The 18725-nt window shown below is 40.1% G+C and overlaps 1 protein-coding gene across 1 annotated transcript in view; it reads left to right on the top strand.

The window, feature by feature from the left end:
• The window catches only part of LOC114321457 (subtilisin-like serine-protease S), a 95644-nt gene that overhangs the window by 8468 nt on the left and 68451 nt on the right, over window positions 1-18725 (top strand). Inside the window, exons 7-10 of the mRNA XM_082905110.1 lie at window positions 16650-16802; window positions 16912-17023; window positions 17804-18341; window positions 18627-18697. Coding sequence (XP_082761236.1) covers window positions 16650-16802; window positions 16912-17023; window positions 17804-18341; window positions 18627-18697 — 874 coding nt within the window. The remainder of the gene's footprint in view (window positions 1-16649; window positions 16803-16911; window positions 17024-17803; window positions 18342-18626; window positions 18698-18725) is intronic.

Raw genomic sequence — 18725 nt, 5'->3', positions numbered from 1 at the left:
AACTTTGTCTTCCCAAGGCCGGAGTAACTTTGCCTTTCTGGGCCGGAGTATCTATCGCGGCCTTCTTACTTAGTCCTTCGCGTTTTGGGCCTCAATGCCCAACTCGCGGCTCTGCCCAATTTTTCCCAAAAATTACCCTCTCAATTGCCCCTTAATTCCATCTGCTTAGCATGATTGGGATTACCAGTTTATCAGCCGAGCTGCCGTCGTTTTAAGCTATTCCAGCCGAGCTAAAAACCCTCGAATTTTTCAGCCGAGCTAATTTTACTCCGGGCCCTGGTTTGTCCGGTCAAAAACGTCTCTTCAATCATAGTGCCTGTAACGCTTCCCATTCCAGTGACACGTGGCAGGCTCCGATTGGCTAAGGACGGCTGTCACGCCGTCTTCGTGCTTTGTGATCTTGAAACAATTCCCGCCCAAATTTTGGGCTCTCTAACAAAAGTGATCCCTGAGGCTAGGGCATCTTCACTTTTAATATTCCTTCATCCTCTCTCTCTGCTTTTTTGCGGCTCGAGTTCTTCTTTCTACTGCAACAGATTTTCAACTTTAGTCCCTTCTTTGACCTGGTAAACAAATTCTCTTTCCTTCTTGTTCTGTTTTGCTTTCGTATCTGTATAGCTTTGTTTTGTATGTTTTTTGCAAACATTTTTCTTCATTTGTCTGCTTTGCTTTCGTACTTTTATGAAGAAACCAGTATAACCCATGAGTATATGTCATATACCCTAGAGAAAACTCGATTTTGATCCAGAATCACATCCCAACCGAACTAGGATACTGTTTGTGTTATGTATGTAGATAGATTCAGAAAATAACCGAACTAGAACTTGTAGGAATAGCAGTAGTTTCTTCTGAACCACTCTAGCTGAGATAATATCACCGAACAAGCTTGCACATACCGAACTAGGTACTTCGGGGCCAAGCCGGTTTTCTTCGTTTTTAAACCGAACTCGGAAAGCCGCCCCTAGAGGCTTAACCGAAGTAACTCTATTCGCACTACAACCGTTTTAGGCCTTGGGGCTAAACCAGCTTTCTTAGTTTTTTAGACCGAACTCGGAAAGCTACCCCTAGACGATAAACCGGTCTAATCTGCTCAACACCGAGCTAACAAACCTTCTGATGAACCGAGGTAGAACCAGCCCACTAAGCCGAAGTAGGATTTGTATATCTTGCTTATAATTTGTAGCGCGGTCCAACGATCTGTGCTTAACCCCTTTGTTTTCTACTTTGCAGACTTAGGTTGCCCAGGCACTCCTGCGTGTGCTCAACCGAGCTACTGAGCCTAGTTTTTGTACCGAAATAATTTATTCGTAAATTATACAACAAATGGGTAAGTATAGATATTTAGTCGAAACCCCTGGTGGTATGGCCGAATTTAGGCAAGATTACCAGATTCCCGATGACGTCCAACTGGTGTTGGCCAAGAAAGACGCTACTCCCTGGGACAATGAAGGCTTCGTCCCTTTTACCCTTCAATCCATAATAGAAACCGGACTACGGTTTCCTGTCCAACCGCTAATCTGCGAATTTCTTAGACAGACTAGGTTGTGCCCCACCCAACTGTCCACCAATACATATCGTATCATAATGGGAATAGCCGCATTAAACCACCAAACCGGACTAAATCTTGGCCTAGCCGAAATATTCCATCAGTATTCCATCGGCTCAAAGAATGCTGGGTGGGTCTATTACCTTAGAATTCGCCGCCGCCGAGAGAAGATAATTAAGCACACTCCGGACAAAGATCTTAACGATGATGATTTCTTTTGGGTCTCTGGGAACTTTGAGGATTTTCAAGCTCAAATTCCTGGCCGACCTATAAATTGGAAAATGGGAGAGCCTGGTAATTTTACTTCGGTCTTCTGTTTTGTGTGTTATCTCGGTTGTTTAGTCTATTAGCTGAACTAACACTTCTCTTTTTTTTTTGCAGATTTCGCCCATCTCCATTCCTTGTATAGCTATCCCAACCTCGGAGTCTTGCGGGCTGCATTTCGGATTAAAGAAAGAGATTGGGCCAAGCTTCTCAATTTCGAACCGACCTACCGTTACAGCGGTCGACGGAAAGCAAAGGTAACCGATTTTCTTCTCGAGGAAGACCCAGAACCGGACCCAACTTTGCCCGAGATGAGACTTGTCCCACTATCAGCTGAAGAAGAAATGACAAAGAAAAGCAGAGTTAGGGCCCTCCTGACCGCAACAACCAGGGCCGAAGTAACACCAACTACTGAGGTGCAGCCCGCCGTCGTGGCCCTTCCTTCACAACGGCCTTCTTCATCTCGCCCTTCAAAACGCGCCCGATCTACGTCAGCCGAACAACAACTTGTTGATGAAGTCGAATCCGTCCCCCAAAGTCCTCATCCTGCCTCCCAACCAGAGCAAACTGACCGAGCTCGATCTCCGAAGTGGGCTCCGCCTTTGATCTTCAATGACCGAAACATCAAAGCCACTGACTCGGTCGTGGCTGAAAAAGACCACCAACTGGCCTTTAATCTGGCCAAAAGTGTGTGCCTCCCCAAGGACATGGAGCACCACTTGAAGCAACTGAACACCGAGATGAAATCAATTCGGTCTGCTTCCAAGTCCATGATCTTGGTAAGTAGCTCTGTCTGTTTTTTCCTGTCTAAATTTTTCTAACTTTTACTTCGGCTGAGATGAGATTTTTGTTTTGCCAGGCCTTGCAAAAGAACAATGTCACTTATAGGAAAGTCCAAGAACTCCGCAAAACCACAAGGCAGGCGATGGCGGAAGCCGAAGCAAAGTCGGCCGAACTACTACAAGCCGAAAAGAGAATGGCCGAGCTAGAAGCGGAGAACGGCCGTCTTGCCGATCTAGTTAATTCGGCGGAAGCGGAGAAGCAGAAAGCTGCCATCGTTATGAAGGACAAGTATTTGCGGGAGTTGTTGAAGCTTGAGAAGAGAAAGGACGCCGAAATAAGCGAACTGAAAAAGAACATGGATGCGGTCGACAAGGGGGGGTACAAGCGAGGTTTCAAGGAGGCAGAGGAGGCCTACGTCAAGCAATGCGATGCCGCCAAGGAGCTTTTCTTCAAGTGCGGCTGGAGGGCGGCTGTGGAGAAGCTGGGTCATGATCAACAGACCGAGGTCTTCAACCCTCCAGAGTACTTTATACCGAAGTCCCTTGCGGGGTATGCGGATGCCATGCAGCAGCAATTCCTTGAAGGTTCAGATACTGACGAAGATTCTGCTTCTGAGGATACTCCGGTTGAAAACGTGGATCAGATAGATCGGCCGGAGTCCAGAGTGGAAGATCTGACTATTGAACAGCCAAATGAAACTGTGGCTCCGGTCGATGCCACTATTGTGACTGAAGGAGTCCTGCCACCAGAGACCGGTCTTCCAGCTGTCACTGATGCTGCCTTTGATGCCGAGATTGAAGATCTTTTCGCTTGACTTTGTATTCTTTTTTTTTTTTTTTTTTTTTTTTTTTTTTTTTTTGTAACCGAACTAAGCCCCCTTGTAATGACTTCTCTTGCAATGAAAATTTTACTTCTCTTATTCCGGTTATTGTGTGTATGCTTGCATTTGTAATGTCTTCTATTACTCCAAGTGTTATTTCGGTTTTTGGTTGGTTAAACTATACTTACCAGCCAACCACTCCTTAGCCGACATAATTATTTCGGCTGAGGAGTACTAAGTGTTGGTTTAATCCAGCCAACCACTCTTCAGCCTTACACTTACTTCGGCTGAAGAGTAACAAGAGTTGGTTTATTCCAGCCAACCACTCCTTAGTCATGCACTTACTTCGGCTAAGGAGTACAAAGTGTTGGTTTATTCCAGCCAACCACTCTTCAGCCATTCACTTACTTCGGCTGAAGAGTAACAAGAGTTGGTTTATTCCAGCCAACCACTCTTCAGCCATACACTTACTTCGGCTGAAGAGTAACAAGAGTTGGTTTATTCCAGCCAACCACTCTTCAGCCTTGCACTTACTTTGGCTGAAGTGTAACAAGAGTTGGTTTATTCCAGCCAACCACTCCTTAGTCATGCACTTACTTCGGCTAAGGAGTACAAAGTGTTGGTTTATTCCAGCCAACCACTCTTCAGCCTTACACTTACTTTGGCTGAAGAGTAACAAGTGTTGGTTTATTCCAGCCAACCACTCTTCAGCCTTTCACTTACTTCGGCTGAAGAGTAACAAGTGTTGGTTTATTCCAGCCAACTATTGAAGTTAGTTTTTCCAGCTAACTTCTAGTTTTTGGTTATTCCGACCAAATGTCCTGTAGCATGGATCCTTATCCTGGGCTTAGGAAGGGTGTTGGTTTAATCCAGCCAACCTCTAATGTAGTTTTTCCGGTTAACTTAGAATGGAATGCTTGCAATATACTTAAGTCTTGAAAGCTAACTTTTACAAAGAGTAATCTGTGCTAAAAAGAATCTCATTTTATTGAAGGAAGAGAAAATTACATAATGTTTGAAAAAGAAAAGCTAAAAGTAAAATATCTTGAGATTGGCCGTATTCCATGGCCTAGGGATTGCCTTGCCATCCTTGTCCTCTAGGTGGTATGCCCCTTTGCCGGCTAACCCGACCACCTTATAAGGACCTTCCCAATTTGGGCCTAACTTGCCGTCTCCTGGGACCAAGGTGTTTCCCATTACTTTGCGCAGTACCCAATCGCCAATTTTGAATTGTCGTGGATGAACCTTTTTGCTGTATTTTCTGATTAACTCTCGTTGGTATGAGGCGATGTGGACCAACGCTCTTTCTCTTCTTTCTTCTGCAAGGTTGAGTTCTAAGGCTATGGCTTCTCCATTTAAGTCTGGATCAAAATTTTCGCTTCGAATTGTGGGGAGGCCAACTTCTAGTGGGATCACTGCTTCCATGCCATAGGCTAAGGAAAATGGTGTTTCTCCAGTTGATCGCCGAGGTGTGGTGCGGTAAGCCCATAAGACGTGAGGAAGTTCATCCGCCCACTTGCCTTTTGCTTTCTCTAGCCTTTTCTTTAGTCCATCCAAGACGACTTTATTTGATGCTTCAGCCTGCCCATTTGCTTGAGGATAAGCCGGTGTGGAATTGTAGAACTCTATCTTGTATTCTTCACAAAAGCTTCTGAAGATTCTGCCGTCGAACTGAGTTCCATTGTCTGAGATCAGTGCTTTTGGTATGCCAAACCGAGTGATAATATTTTGCCAAACAAACTTCTTCACATCTTTTTCTTTGATTGATGCCAATGCTTCTGCTTCCACCCATTTTGTGAAGTAGTCTGTTGCTACGAGAAAGAATTTTCTGCCTCCGGATGCTGTTGGAAGTGGTCCTACTATGTCTAAGCCCCACATTGCGAAAGGCCATGGGCTAGTTAAAGGTAGGAGTTCTCTTGCTGGTTGATGTATTTGGTGCGCGAATTTCTGGCATTTTTCACACTTCTTCACGTATTTCTTTGAGTCTGCTTGCATATATGGCCACCAATATCCTTGTGAAATAGCCCTGTAAGCGAGCGACCTTCCCCCTTGATGACTTCCACATACCCCTTCATGTATTTCGAACAGGAATGCTTCTACTTTGCTGGGATGAACGCACTTGAGGTAAGGCCCAGAGAACGACTTCTTATATAATGCCAAAGATGGAGATAGCCAAAACCGCTGCGACTTCGCCCTTATTCTGTTGGCTTCTTTTTTCTCTTCTGGTAGGATGCCGTCTTTTAGGAACAGGATGATGGGATCCATCCAAGAAGGGCCTAATTCTGCGCAATACACTTCTTCTGCTTCGGGGTCTTCTATGCTTGGTTTTGGTAAGAAGTCGACGAGTAATGGATGAGGGATTGATGTATCTGCCATTGAGGCAAGGCCTGCTAGCTCGTCCGCTCGGCTGTTTTCCTCCCTGCCAATTTGTTCTATTCTTACCACATCAAACTTTTTGATCTCCGTTCTGACTAGCTCTTGGTACTTGGCCATTCTGTCGTCCTTTGCTTCGTATTCGCCAGAAATTTGGTTTACCACCAGCAGAGAGTCACTGTATACCATTAGTTCGGTTGCTTTCATGAAGTGTGCTGATTTGAGTCCTGCGAGAAGCGCCTCATACTCCGCTTCATTGTTGGATGCTGGGAAGCCAAGGTTGATTGCTTGCTCTATAACCAGGCCGTCTGGAGAGATGAGGACTATGCCAAGCCCTGAACCATGTCGGTTGGATGCTCCATCCACAAAGAGCTTCCACATCTCTCCAACGAATAGTTTCCAGCAAGTGGAAGGATCAGACGATGTCGTGAGGTCAAGAATGGTGTTTTCTTCAAAGTCCAGGTTGACTGTCTGCCCTTCGTCCTCTGTTTGAACTACTGGTGAGCCTTTGTTTGGCTCCTTGTTGTCCTTAGTATGGTCTGCCTTTGTGCTTGATGGACTACCTTCCACTAGGGGTTGCGCTATTCCGGCGTCAACTTCCGTCCCTAGTTCGGTTGAGTCAGTTAGGTCGACTGGGCAGATATGATGACTTCCAGGAGTAAACTCTGCAACGAAGTCTGCCAAAGGTTGAGCTTTTATTGCGGTCTTGGGTTGGAACTTGATGTCGAATTGTCCCAATTCTACTGCCCATTTCAAAATTCGCCCACTGAAGTTCGCCCTTTCAAACAGAGCTTTTAGTGGAAAAGCTGTGAGGACGACTATGGTGTGGGCGTGAAAGTAATGCGCCAACTTTCTGGATGCCATCATTAACGCTAATGCTAGCTTCTCTAAGGGCAAGTACCTTGTTTCGGCTCCCAACAATGTCTTGCTTACATAAAAGATGGGTAGGTGTTGTATTCCTTCTGCACGAACCAACACTGCGCTAACTGCGTGCTGAGAAACTGCCAGGTACAAAAAGAGTTCTTCACCAGGAACTGGAGTAACAAGTAGTGGTGGGGAAGACATGTACTCCTTCAAGCTTTCCAGAGCTCGGTCGCATTCTTCATCCCACTCAAACTTGGCCTTAAAAGCTTGGAAGAACGGTCGTAGTCTGTCCGACGATCTGCTTATGAATCGGTTGAGTGCGGCCGCCATTCCAGTGAGATGCTGCACTTCTTTGACTGAGTTTGGTCTCTCCAGTTCTTGGATCGCTTTGATCTGAGAGGGGTCTGCTTCTATACCTCGGTTGGTCACTAGGAAGCCCAAGAATTTGCCAGATCCCACTCCGAATGCGCATTTGGACGCGTTGAGGCGCAACTTGTGTTTCTTCAGGATCTGGAACATCTCGCCCAAATCTTTCAGATGGTCATTCTTATCCTTGCTTTTGACCACCATGTCGTCGATGTAAGCCTCCATTGTTCTGCCTAACAATGGTTCAAACATCTTGGTGACCATCCTTTGGAATGTCGCCCCTGCGTTCTTTAGGCCAAAGGGCATGACCTTGTAGCAATATAACCCCCTTGGTGTTGTGAAGGATGTGACCTCCTGGTCTGGTTCATGCATGGCGATCTGGTGGTAGCCTCTGTATGCATCCAGGAAGCTGAGACGGTTATGCCCTGCCGTTAGGTCCACCAGTTGATCTATCCTTGGTAGAGGGAAGCTATCTTTTGGGTACGCCTTGTTGACCGTTTTGTAGTCGACGCAGACACGCCATTTACCATTCTTTTTTGGCACTACGACGGTGTTGGAGATCCATCTTGGGTAGTGCACTTCCCTGATCGCTCCTGCCTCCAGCAGGTTGCCTACCTCTTCTGCCACTATTTCGGCGTGGTGGAGTGCCGATCTACGTGTGCGTTGAATGACTGGTCTGGCGGATGGGTGGACATTGAGTTGGTGACTGATGAAGTTTGGATCAATGCCTGGCATGTCATAAGGTGTCCAGGCAAACACTTCGATATTAGAGGTCAAGAATTCCAAGACCTCTAATCTCTCAGTGCTGGACAATGATGAGCCAAGCAAGAAGAACTTATCCGGGTTCTTCTCATCTATGTTTACTTCCACCAAGTCTTCCACCGCTTTCTGATCAGCCTCTTTGCCGACGTCAGCGAATAGTTCATTACTTTCTGGCTCTTCCACCGAATGAACGTATCCTTTGGCAGCTCGGCTTCCATTCGCTGTGGCGAAGCACTGTTTTGACATGATCTGATCGCCATAGACTTCTTCAATTATACCGGCGTCATTGGGGAACCGCATTACCTGATGGTATGATGACGCTACGGAACGCATGGCATGCAGCCATGTTCTGCCCAGGATGATGTTGTAGGTGGAGGGGACCTTCAATACCCAGAACTCCACCTGTTTTGTTACACTTCCTGCTCTGACTGGAAGGATTATTTTGCCGACGGGCCACTCTGGCATGGAGTTGAATCCAATCAGGGGAGAAACTGCAGGTGCCAAGTCTTTGTCTTGCAGTTTCAGTTGTTTGAATGTGTCGTAATACATGATCTCACATGAACTACCCTGGTCAATTAGAATCCGCTTGACGTCAAAATCCTTGACTCGGAGAGTGACGACCAGGGCATCATTATGGGGGCAGTAAATTCGTTCTAAGTCCTTATCTGAAAAGGTCATGACGTTAGCTGCCTCTGTCCTCCCCTTCTTGATGGCAGGTTGGGCACTCAATATTTCCCTGAAGTGCTCAGCCTTCTTGATTGAACCTCTGAGCTCACATACGCGCTCGGGTTCAAAAACTCCATGAATTACATTGATAATGCCTTGAGGTGGTGCATCGTTTGGCATTCTATTGGGATGGTCATTATGATCTTGGGGGGCCGGCTGCACTCCTCCTTCAATGTATTCGTCCAAGTGGCCTGCTGCCACCAATTCTTCCAAGTGCTGTCTCAGTGGCATGCAATTCTCAGTTCGGTGCCCCTTTTCTTTGTGGAAGGTGCATCGTGATCTGTCATCGTAATTTTTCTGACCTTCCCCTAGCTTGGCTGGCCACTTGACAAAAGGCTTGTCTTTGATTTCGCTTAAAATTCGATATATTGGTTTTTTGAACACCGTGGTTATGGCAGTGCGGATTCTCAACCATCTTTTGTCTGGGTCTTCTCCGTTACCTCGTCTGCCACGCCCGTCTTTGTTACTTCGGTCGACCGTGTTGACCTTGGCAGGGGTTTTTTTTTCTGGTGCTGCGGTCGTACTTGTTTTTGCTTTAGCACGCGCGCCATCCTCTTCTACCCTGATGTGCTGATGCACTCTTTCCATCAGGGCCTCCATGGTGAGGGGTGGCGTCATGGTGATCGAGTCCCTTAATCGGTTTCCTACTGGTAGGCCTCTTTTATATTGCGCAATGGCCAGATTGGTGGGGCAGTCTCCAATCTGGTTGAATGTCTCCCAGTAGCGACTGTTGTAAGATCTGAGGGTCTCTTTTTCACCCATGTCGATGGAGAGTAACTGGTCTGTCTCCACCGGTGTCTTAGTATTTGTCCGAAACCTTGTTACGAACGCTTCTGCCAATTGGGCCCAGGAGGCTATGCTACCCTCTGGGAGCTTTTCGAACCAAGTCAAGCCTAGGTCGCCCAGACTTGATGGGAAAAGTATGCACATTAAGGCCTCGTTTCGCCTGTACACGGCCATGACTTGGCGAAAGTGGCTCAAGTGTGAATACGGGTCCGTCTTCCCTTCATATGTATTGAACTTCGGCTGAAGGAAGCTTGATGGTAGGGGTGCGTTTTCGATCGCTGGGACAAACGGCGAGGTCTGTAGTCTTGCCAATGCCTTGTCCGTTGGTTCGTAGGCCGGTCGCGGTATTGGCATTCCAATCTCGACGCTTCCGTGCGTCCGAGGAGCCAACCGTTGTAAGGCCGAAACTCGGTGTGGATCCCTTGCCCTGGCATCTTCCTTGCATCGTGCTTTTTCTTCTAGCACGGTTCGTAAGTCGGATGACCTGGGTAGCTCGGTTTGTCTGGATCTGGTTTGGTGTGAATGTGAAGGCCAATACGTGCTTCCTTCAGTGTATGATCTTTCGGATCTCGTCCTCTCAGACCTGGAGTGACGAGTCCTTGAAGATAAGGAGTGAGTGTCGCCTGTCCTGAGGCTTCTGCTCTCTCCTTGGGAGGGTGTAGTATTCCTACTACGACTCTCTGAGTGGCGAGGGGGCGTCTTGTGCTTGCGCCCCTCTCCTGTCGCCACATCTTTAGTCTTCATCTGGCGTTTCAAGGCCTCCATGTCCGCCGCCATCATCCGAATCAGTTCATCCTGTTCCTTTACGCGATCTTCCAGGGCTTGAGGATCAATCCTCCTCCTTTGCCTGTCGGGACTTTGAGAGTGACGAGGGCTGCCATTCCGCCTTCCCCTGCCACTCCTCCTGGAATTATGTTGTTGGGGCTCCAGATCTGCCATAGGAGGGACAGAGGGTAATCCTTCGCGCCTTGCGCCCCCCTCTGGAGTTAGTCCGTCGACGGCGGACTGCGGCAAGTCTTCAATGTGTGCCATTGAATGAGAAAAGGAGAAGCTTAGTCAAGAGGTTTTTGTTCTTGTCTGTTCTTCCCACAGACGGCGCCAATTGTACGGGGAGGAAATAATTCTCCTCGTATAATCCTGTTGACCAAGTCCACGCTCCTCCGTACGACGTCGCTTTGTCACCTGAAAACACAAACATGAGCTAGCCGGCGGGTGTGTGCCGGAAACCTCTCCGATGCCTAAGTCAGAAAACTTGACAAATAGACAAAGCTCTAAGTTCTCAGAAAGATTGTGTTCAATTACCTCCTCCAAGGTGATGCTTGTGAGCTTTTATAAGTTTCATATGGCACAATCCTAGTAGGACTTGTATTTCTCCATGCAGAGTCCTCCTAGGATTCATTCTCCTAAGGATAATGCTTATCCTTTTACACCTTTCCCCACTGCTTAAACCAAGTGGGATGGTTTTCTTTATGGCCGAACTTCCATTTGACCGAAGTAAAATTGGCTATACCGAGCCACAGAGGGCCGAACTATCCTTAGCTCGGTCTTCTCTCCTAACTCCTTACTTCGGCTGTTCTGTTCACCCTTGACGCACTTAGATCAAACTTCCAAGTAACAAGTTCTGACCGACCTAACCATTGTAAGTCACGACCGGACTAACTCCGAAACCGGCCTTCTCAGAACATACTGTGACCGGACCAACTCAGAGACCGGCCTAACCGTAAGTTGCCTAAAGACCGGAGTAGTTTTACTCTTCCTTGGGTCGAAGTAAATATCTCTTCTCGAGCTGGAGTAATTTCACCTCCTTGGGCCGAAGTAACTTTGTCTTCCCAAGGCCGGAGTAACTTTGCCTTTCTGGGCCGGAGTATCTATCGCGGCCTTCTTACTTAGTCCTTCGCGTTTTGGGCCTCAATGCCCAACTCGCGGCTCGGCCCAATTTTTCCCAAAAATTACCCTCTCAACCATCATCTTCCTAACAATTTCTTACAAATTACATGCAAATTATTCAAATTACTTCTTGAATTCAACTCTTAGGTGAATTAACTACAAGAATTTAGCTTCAATTTCATACCTTCTACTTGAATTCTACAAGATTACGTTGATTTTCCCCTTAGCTCCTTTTGTTCTTCTTCGAGTCTCTCTCTCTCTCTCTCTCTCTCTCTCTCTCTCTCTCTCTCTCTCTCTCTAAATATATATATATATATATATAAGAACCGCTTAACTGCTTGAGATTCGTCTTTTCTTTTCAATTTTGCCCTTTTATTTTGGATAATTTATTAATAGTGGCATATATCTTAAGTGAAGGTTTTTTCGTAATTACACAAACATTTTTGGTCAATTATGTAACAATCTTTTCCTTAATTACACAAAAATACTTGGTCAATTATGTAACAGTTTTTTTCGTAATTACACAAATATTCTTGGTCAATTACGAAACAGGTTTTTTCATAATTACACAAACATTATTGGTCAATTATAAAACATAAATATTTTATTTTTAACAAATTACAAATACACCCATAACATTTGTTTAAAATATGAATCAATCCTATAATATTAGAAATTACAACTATTGTTTGTTATAATTTTTAATTTAACACAACACTCAGAGAAAAAAAAAAACTATTCTCCTATGCAATAATAAATTATTAAAATTGCTTATTGAAAATATTTCTCATATCATTAAAAAATGTTAATTCACTTAATGATTTATTTATTGACAAAATAGTTAATTATGAAATAGGTTTTTTCGTAATTACACAAACATTCTTGGTCAATTATGTAACAGATTTTTTCATAATTACGCAAACATTCTCCGTTTTATATATATACTAGTTTGAAAAGGTCCAGGCACATGCTATTATTACAGTATGTTTAAGTTTTATATTTTGATAATTTTTAAAAAATTGGAATATTATTGTATGAAATTGAATAGAATAAATCATTAGATATATGATAGAATTATGTGATATGATATGTATTATTTTTTTGATTTGTTATATACCTAATGATGTATTCCTTCCGAATTTAAAAAAAAAAAAAAATTATGGTGTGTAACTTTTCTTAACAGATAAATATAAAACAAATTCTAAGATAATTCTCTTATCTAAAAAAAATATTAAAATAATTCACTAAACTAATAAAGAATCAGAATAAAATACATATATATATATATATATATACATACATACAAATGACTAATTTTATTAATACATAAATCATACTCTTATAACAAATGACCAATTTTATTAATAAGTAAATCTTTAAGTAAATTAACAATTTCTAATGATATGAAAATATTTTTCAGTTAACCTTTTGTTAATAAATAAATCATTAAGTCATTTAACATTTTTGAATGATATGAGAAATATTTTCAATAAATAATTTTTTGTGCTAAATTAAAATTTATAACAAACGATAGTTATGATTTCTAGTATTATATGATTGATTCATATTTTAAACAAATCTTATGAGTGTATTTGTAATTTGTTAAAAAATAAAAGATTTGTGTTTCATGACTAACCAAGAATGTTTGCGTAATTACAGAAAAATGTGTTTCATATTTGACCAAGAATGTTTTCGTAATTACCAAAAAAAATTGTTGCATAATTAACCAAGAATATTTGTTTGATTACGAAAAAAACCTTCACTCAACATAAAGGACATCATTAGTAAATTATTTAAAATGAAAGGGCAAAATTAGAAAGAAAAGACAAACCTCAAGTAGCTCAAGGCACGGGCTATTATTACTGTATATTTAAGTTTTGTATTTTGATAATTTTTTAAAAATTAAATTATTATTCTATGAAATTGAATATAATAAAATAAATCATTAGATATATAATAGAATTATGTGGTATGATATGTATCTTTTTTTGATTTGTTATACACCTAATGATGTAGACTCTAATTCTATTATCATATCATTTTGGGTAAATTTATAAGTTTTTAACATTTCTTCCAAATTTATAAAAAAAAAAAAAAAAGGATTATGGTATGTAACTTTTCTTAACAGATAAATATAAAACAAATACTAAAATAATTCTTTCATCTAAAAAAAAAACTACTAAGGTAATTCACTGAACTAATAAAGAAGCAAAATAAAATACATATATATACAAATAATTAATTTTATTAATACATAAATCATACTCGCATAACAAATGACCAGTTTTATTAATAAGTAAGTCATTATGAAAAATATTTTTCAGTTAACCATTTTGTTAATAAATAAATCATTAAGTCAATTAATAGCTTTTAATGATATAAGAAATAATTTTCAATAAATAATTTTGATAGTTTATTATTGCATAGGAGAATTTTTATCCCCCCCCAAAGTATTGTGTTAAATGAAAATTTATAACAAACGGTAATTATAATTTCTAATATTATAGGACCGATTCACACTTTAAACAAACTTTATCGGGTATTTGTAATTTGTTAAAAAAATAAAAGATTTATGGTTCGTAATTGATCAAGAATGTTTACGTAATTACGAAAAAACTTATTTTATGATTGACCAAGAATGTTCGCATAATTACGAAAAAACCTATTGCATAATTGACCAAGAATATTTGCATAATTATGAAAAAACCTTAACTCAACATATAGATCACCATTAGTAAATTATTCAAAATGAAAGGACAAAATTGAAAAGAAAAGATGAACCTCAAGCAATTAATAAAAATGAGTGCTGCTATTAGCACCTGCCAAAATTTTTTGGACCCCCCATTTTATAATTTTTTTTATTACAATTATATCTTAAAGTAAAATTACATTAAAAGACATTATTAACTGAAACACCCACCTATCAATAAGAACTAATACTCTATAATATTGGACACCCACCCCTACCCTCACCCCCACCTCCAACTCCAACTATATGTATTCCATGTTTGTAAGCCCTAAACTTATTACTTTTCATAACCAACTAATATAAACTCTAAATCTATTAGTTTTTATAATAACCTTAAATCCTGAATGTGCCATCTTCATCACCATTATCAACGCTATTGAACTTGAAAGTTTTGCTTCAAATATTACGTATACTTCATCACTTATTTCACAGTGTAGAGCAATGGACGATGAGGACAACAATTCTAGTAAGACCGGTATTCTATTAATAAGTTTATCTATCTTATATTAACATTCTCGATCATTTTCGATCGTTCTTGTTTCGTTCGAACTGTTCGGTACTAGTTTGCTGACTGCTAGAATTATGTTCGGTAATACAGTACTACTGAACATAATCCTTTCGTTTAATACATAGGTTCCGAACATTAATGCAGATAGTCAGTTATGTAATTTTCTTTGTTAAACTAACTTAGAATGGAAAAGAGTGAATTGGAATGGATTTAAGTTATGTATTTTGAATGGATTTAATTCATGTTATTTTAAGTTGTGAATTGGAATGGATTCAAGTTACACAGTGATGAACAAATTTTGTTCAGACATACATTGTTGACAGGATCATTATTGTTCAACAAAACAGTTCTGAACAAAATACATTTTTTCGGCTATACAGTGGTGAACAAATTATTTTGGGCTACATTCAGAATTCTGATGGTGATACATTCAGAATTCTGATGATGATGGATTCTTTTGGAAGCGCCGATACAGAAGCAATGGCCGGCCAACACCGCTCACTGTACGCTCATCTTGATGATGATGATGATAATGATGATGATGAATGTGATTGAATTTTTTTGTAAGTTTTGATAATAATGGCACACTAAGAATTTACATATCTGGACTGAAAATTGAAGAAGTAGACGATGATGAAGAACAGGCCATGGCCATGGCTATTATGTCTTCTTTTCTTTCAGTTACTGTGAACCACCCAACATGCAATAACATCCGAGTATCATCTGTTTTCTTCTTTTCTTTTCATTAGGGTTGTTTTAGGAATTAGATGAAAAATTAGGTGAGTGTGCATTTCATTGTGAAAATGTTATGAATATAGGTAGATTTGGTAATAAGTGGGGTGCCTAAAAAAATATTATTAAAATTTAGGATTTAGGGTTGGGGTCCAAAGAAATGGGGGTCCAAAGAATTTTGGTAGGTGCTATTAGCAACACTTAATAAAAATTTATAACAAACGGTAGTTGTAATTTTTAGTATTATAGAACCGATTCAAATTTTAAACAAACTTTATGAGTGTATTTGTAATTTGTTAAAAAATAAAAGATTTATGTTTCATAATTGACCAAGAATATTTGTGTAATTACAAAAAACTATGTTTCATGATTGACCCAAAATGTTCGCATAATTATGGAAAAACCTGTTGCATAATTGACCAAGAATGTTTGCATAATTACGAAAAAACCTTCACTAAATTTACAGGTCATTATTAGTAAATTATTCAAAATGAAAGGACAAAATCAGAAAGAAAAAAAAAAGACGAATCTCAAGCAACTAAGCGGTTCTTATATATATATACATATATATAAAACTTAGATTAGCTTAATATACTAATTACATATTAGCCTAATTAATCTAGCCTTAAAGCTAAATAATCAAATTTTAAGTTTACTAATATGAATCAAATTTTAATTAAACTTCTCATAAGACTCTAAATATTAAATTAAACTAATTAAACTCATCAATTTTGATTTCTCAAATCATCTAAGCTCTCAATTTCTGATTCAGAAAGGAATTCCTAACAAATAATTCACAAATCAAACATATACATACAAATCCAACACATCACATAATTCAAATTCAAATTTCACATAATTAAATAAATACAATTAAAATATGCAAGGTGTGGTTATCACATGCATACATAAAATCTTGACTCCCATACCATATAAGACGCGTAGCCCAGCCCCCACATGGAAGTATAGTCAGTTATGTTCAAACCCAACAATCAATCTCACAAATTTATTTTTTTGAAATCTAAGCTGAAAACATTCATACTAAATAAAAATATCTTGTACTGTGTTAAAAGTTGAGGACATTCTCAATACGTGACCTAATTGGCCTAATGAAAGACTTCATTGACAATATTATAGTGTGTGATTGTTATAGGGTATTAGTTGTTAGCCTCGTAATAGACATATCAATTCATGACTTGAATCACAACTGATATAGCCAGTTCCTAATTGATATGCCTGATACAGCCAATTTGATTGCTATAAAATATTTATTTTTGCAATCAAAAAAATCACCATTCACCTAATTTTCGATACACATTGTTTGTTATTTCCCATACCATTACATTGCGACTATACCGATTTATCTCCAAATACCGCCATTCCAAAACCTTCTTGTTATTAGAGAGAACATACATATACCAACTCTAATTTTTTTTTTTTTTTTCATTATTAATAATTATGTGCCGATAAATATATGATGCAGAAAAAGAAACAGTAGTATCAGTATTAGAGAGAAGGATGAACAAGCTCCACACGACACGTTCATGGGAATTCCTCGGAATAGATTCTATTAACCAATGCAATTACCTACCGATGGACACAAAATCCAACGTTATTGTCGCCATGATTGACACTGGTAAAATGCTCTTATTTTGTGAAATCTTTAATTCACTTCCTCTGCTTCTCTTACTGTAAAATCATTAATTGTCTCATTTTCTGATATTTTAGTTTTTTCTCATTTCTAGGAGTTTGGCCAGAGTCTAATAGCTTCAACGATGAAGGCTTAGGTCCAGTGCCTCCCAAATTTAAGGGAGAATGTACAACTGGCCAAAATTTCACATTATCCAATTGCAATAGGTAAATTTCACATTTTCAAAAAAAATTATTCAGTACTATTTAAGCACCATCTTACCAATATAAAACGGCAAAATGGGATGGATGAAACCAGCATTGTTTCTTGCCTATGGTTTTAAATATTAATCGATATAGTAAGGCAATTGAGTTGTATCAAGTTTTTACCTTTCCAATATTGATACATCCGATGTATTAGTTAGAATCACATATGTATCGGCCAATTTTTAATATATATTAATTTATAATTGATACAGTTAATTTAGCTATATATTTGCAACACTCAATTTTCAATATCTCTCAATACTATAGATACCATTATGCCGTGACTAATACCAATGTCTCCCAATGTCGATATTTAAAATCATGCCACCTACCCAGCCGACCAAAGTTTGTTAAGCCAGCTCTATGCATCTTTCATTATCCATATACAATTTTAAATATTTATAAGATAAAATAACATTTCATTATCCCCATACAATTTTAAATTTATTTTTTTGAAAGGGTTCAAAAATTTATTTAATTCTACTTCTACCCTCCCAAAATTTCAAAAACCTCATTAACATACGCAAGTTTGCCTATTTAATTAAGAAATTAGCAACTTAACCATTAGAATTTATGTAAATTTTACTTTGGCCTAAAAATTAATAATTAGCGCCCCAAACTACTGAATAATTAGCATCAAACATCCATTGCTCTCTCTAGTATCCATGGGCAACAATGTAATGCAGGGCTCTAGTAATTCTTGAATTGAAGTGCCATTCTCAACATCTTTTTTTTTTTCAGGAAAATAATAGGAGCTCGATTCTACTCCAAAGGCTATGAAGCAGAACATGGACCTCTGGAACTCTCCAACCAGCTTTTCTTCCGATCACCAAGAGACGCCGACGGGCACGGAACCCACACCGCCTCCACAGTGGCCGGTGCCATCGTCGTAAATGCCACCTACCCGAGAATAACCGTAGGAACCGCAAGAGGCGGCGCAACGAGTGCTAGACTCGCCATCTACAAGGCTTGCTGGTTCAACCTCTGCTCTGATGCCGACATTCTTGCTGCTTTCGACGACGCAATTAACGATGGCGTTGACATTATTTCTTTCTCCATTGGTCCTTCACCGCCACAGCCAAGTTACTTCCAGGATGCAAATTCAATAGGACGTTTCCATGCATTCCATAGAGGAATTCTTGTTTCTGGATCGGCTCGGAACTCTGCTTTTTCAAGCACTGCCACTAATGTTGCTCCATGGATAATTACTGTCGCTGCAAGTTCTATAGACCGTGAATTCCGAGTTTATGTGTATCTCGGAAATTCGAAGATTTTGAAGGTAATCGCTGCACATATGTATATGTTCTTCTCACTCACCACAGACCTAATAATACTGAAATTGTTGTTTTCAGGGTTTTGGTTTAAACCCTCTGAAGATGGAGCAAGGATCCTCTAGAGTGATTTTTTCTTAAAGTTTTCTAGAGTGTTACATTATGTGGTTGAGATTTACTGACAAGTCACATCAATTTTTCTGATGTGACTTGCCAGTAAATCTCAACCACACAATATAGCACTTTAAGAAACTTTAGGAAAATTTCACTCTAGAGGATCCTCGGTGCTGAAGAGGGAGAGCTACTCTGTTTTGATAGCAGGAAGTGCTGCAGCAGCCCCTGGAGTTACCTCCACTAATGCAAGGTGTATATATATATACACATTGTTTCTT

The sequence above is a fragment of the Camellia sinensis genome, chromosome 14 (assembly GCF_055761805.1).
Source record: "Camellia sinensis isolate YWXY chromosome 14, ASM5576180v1, whole genome shotgun sequence".
Taxonomy (NCBI): domain Eukaryota; kingdom Viridiplantae; phylum Streptophyta; class Magnoliopsida; order Ericales; family Theaceae; genus Camellia; species Camellia sinensis.
This window is presented reverse-complemented; position numbering and strand designations above follow the sequence as displayed.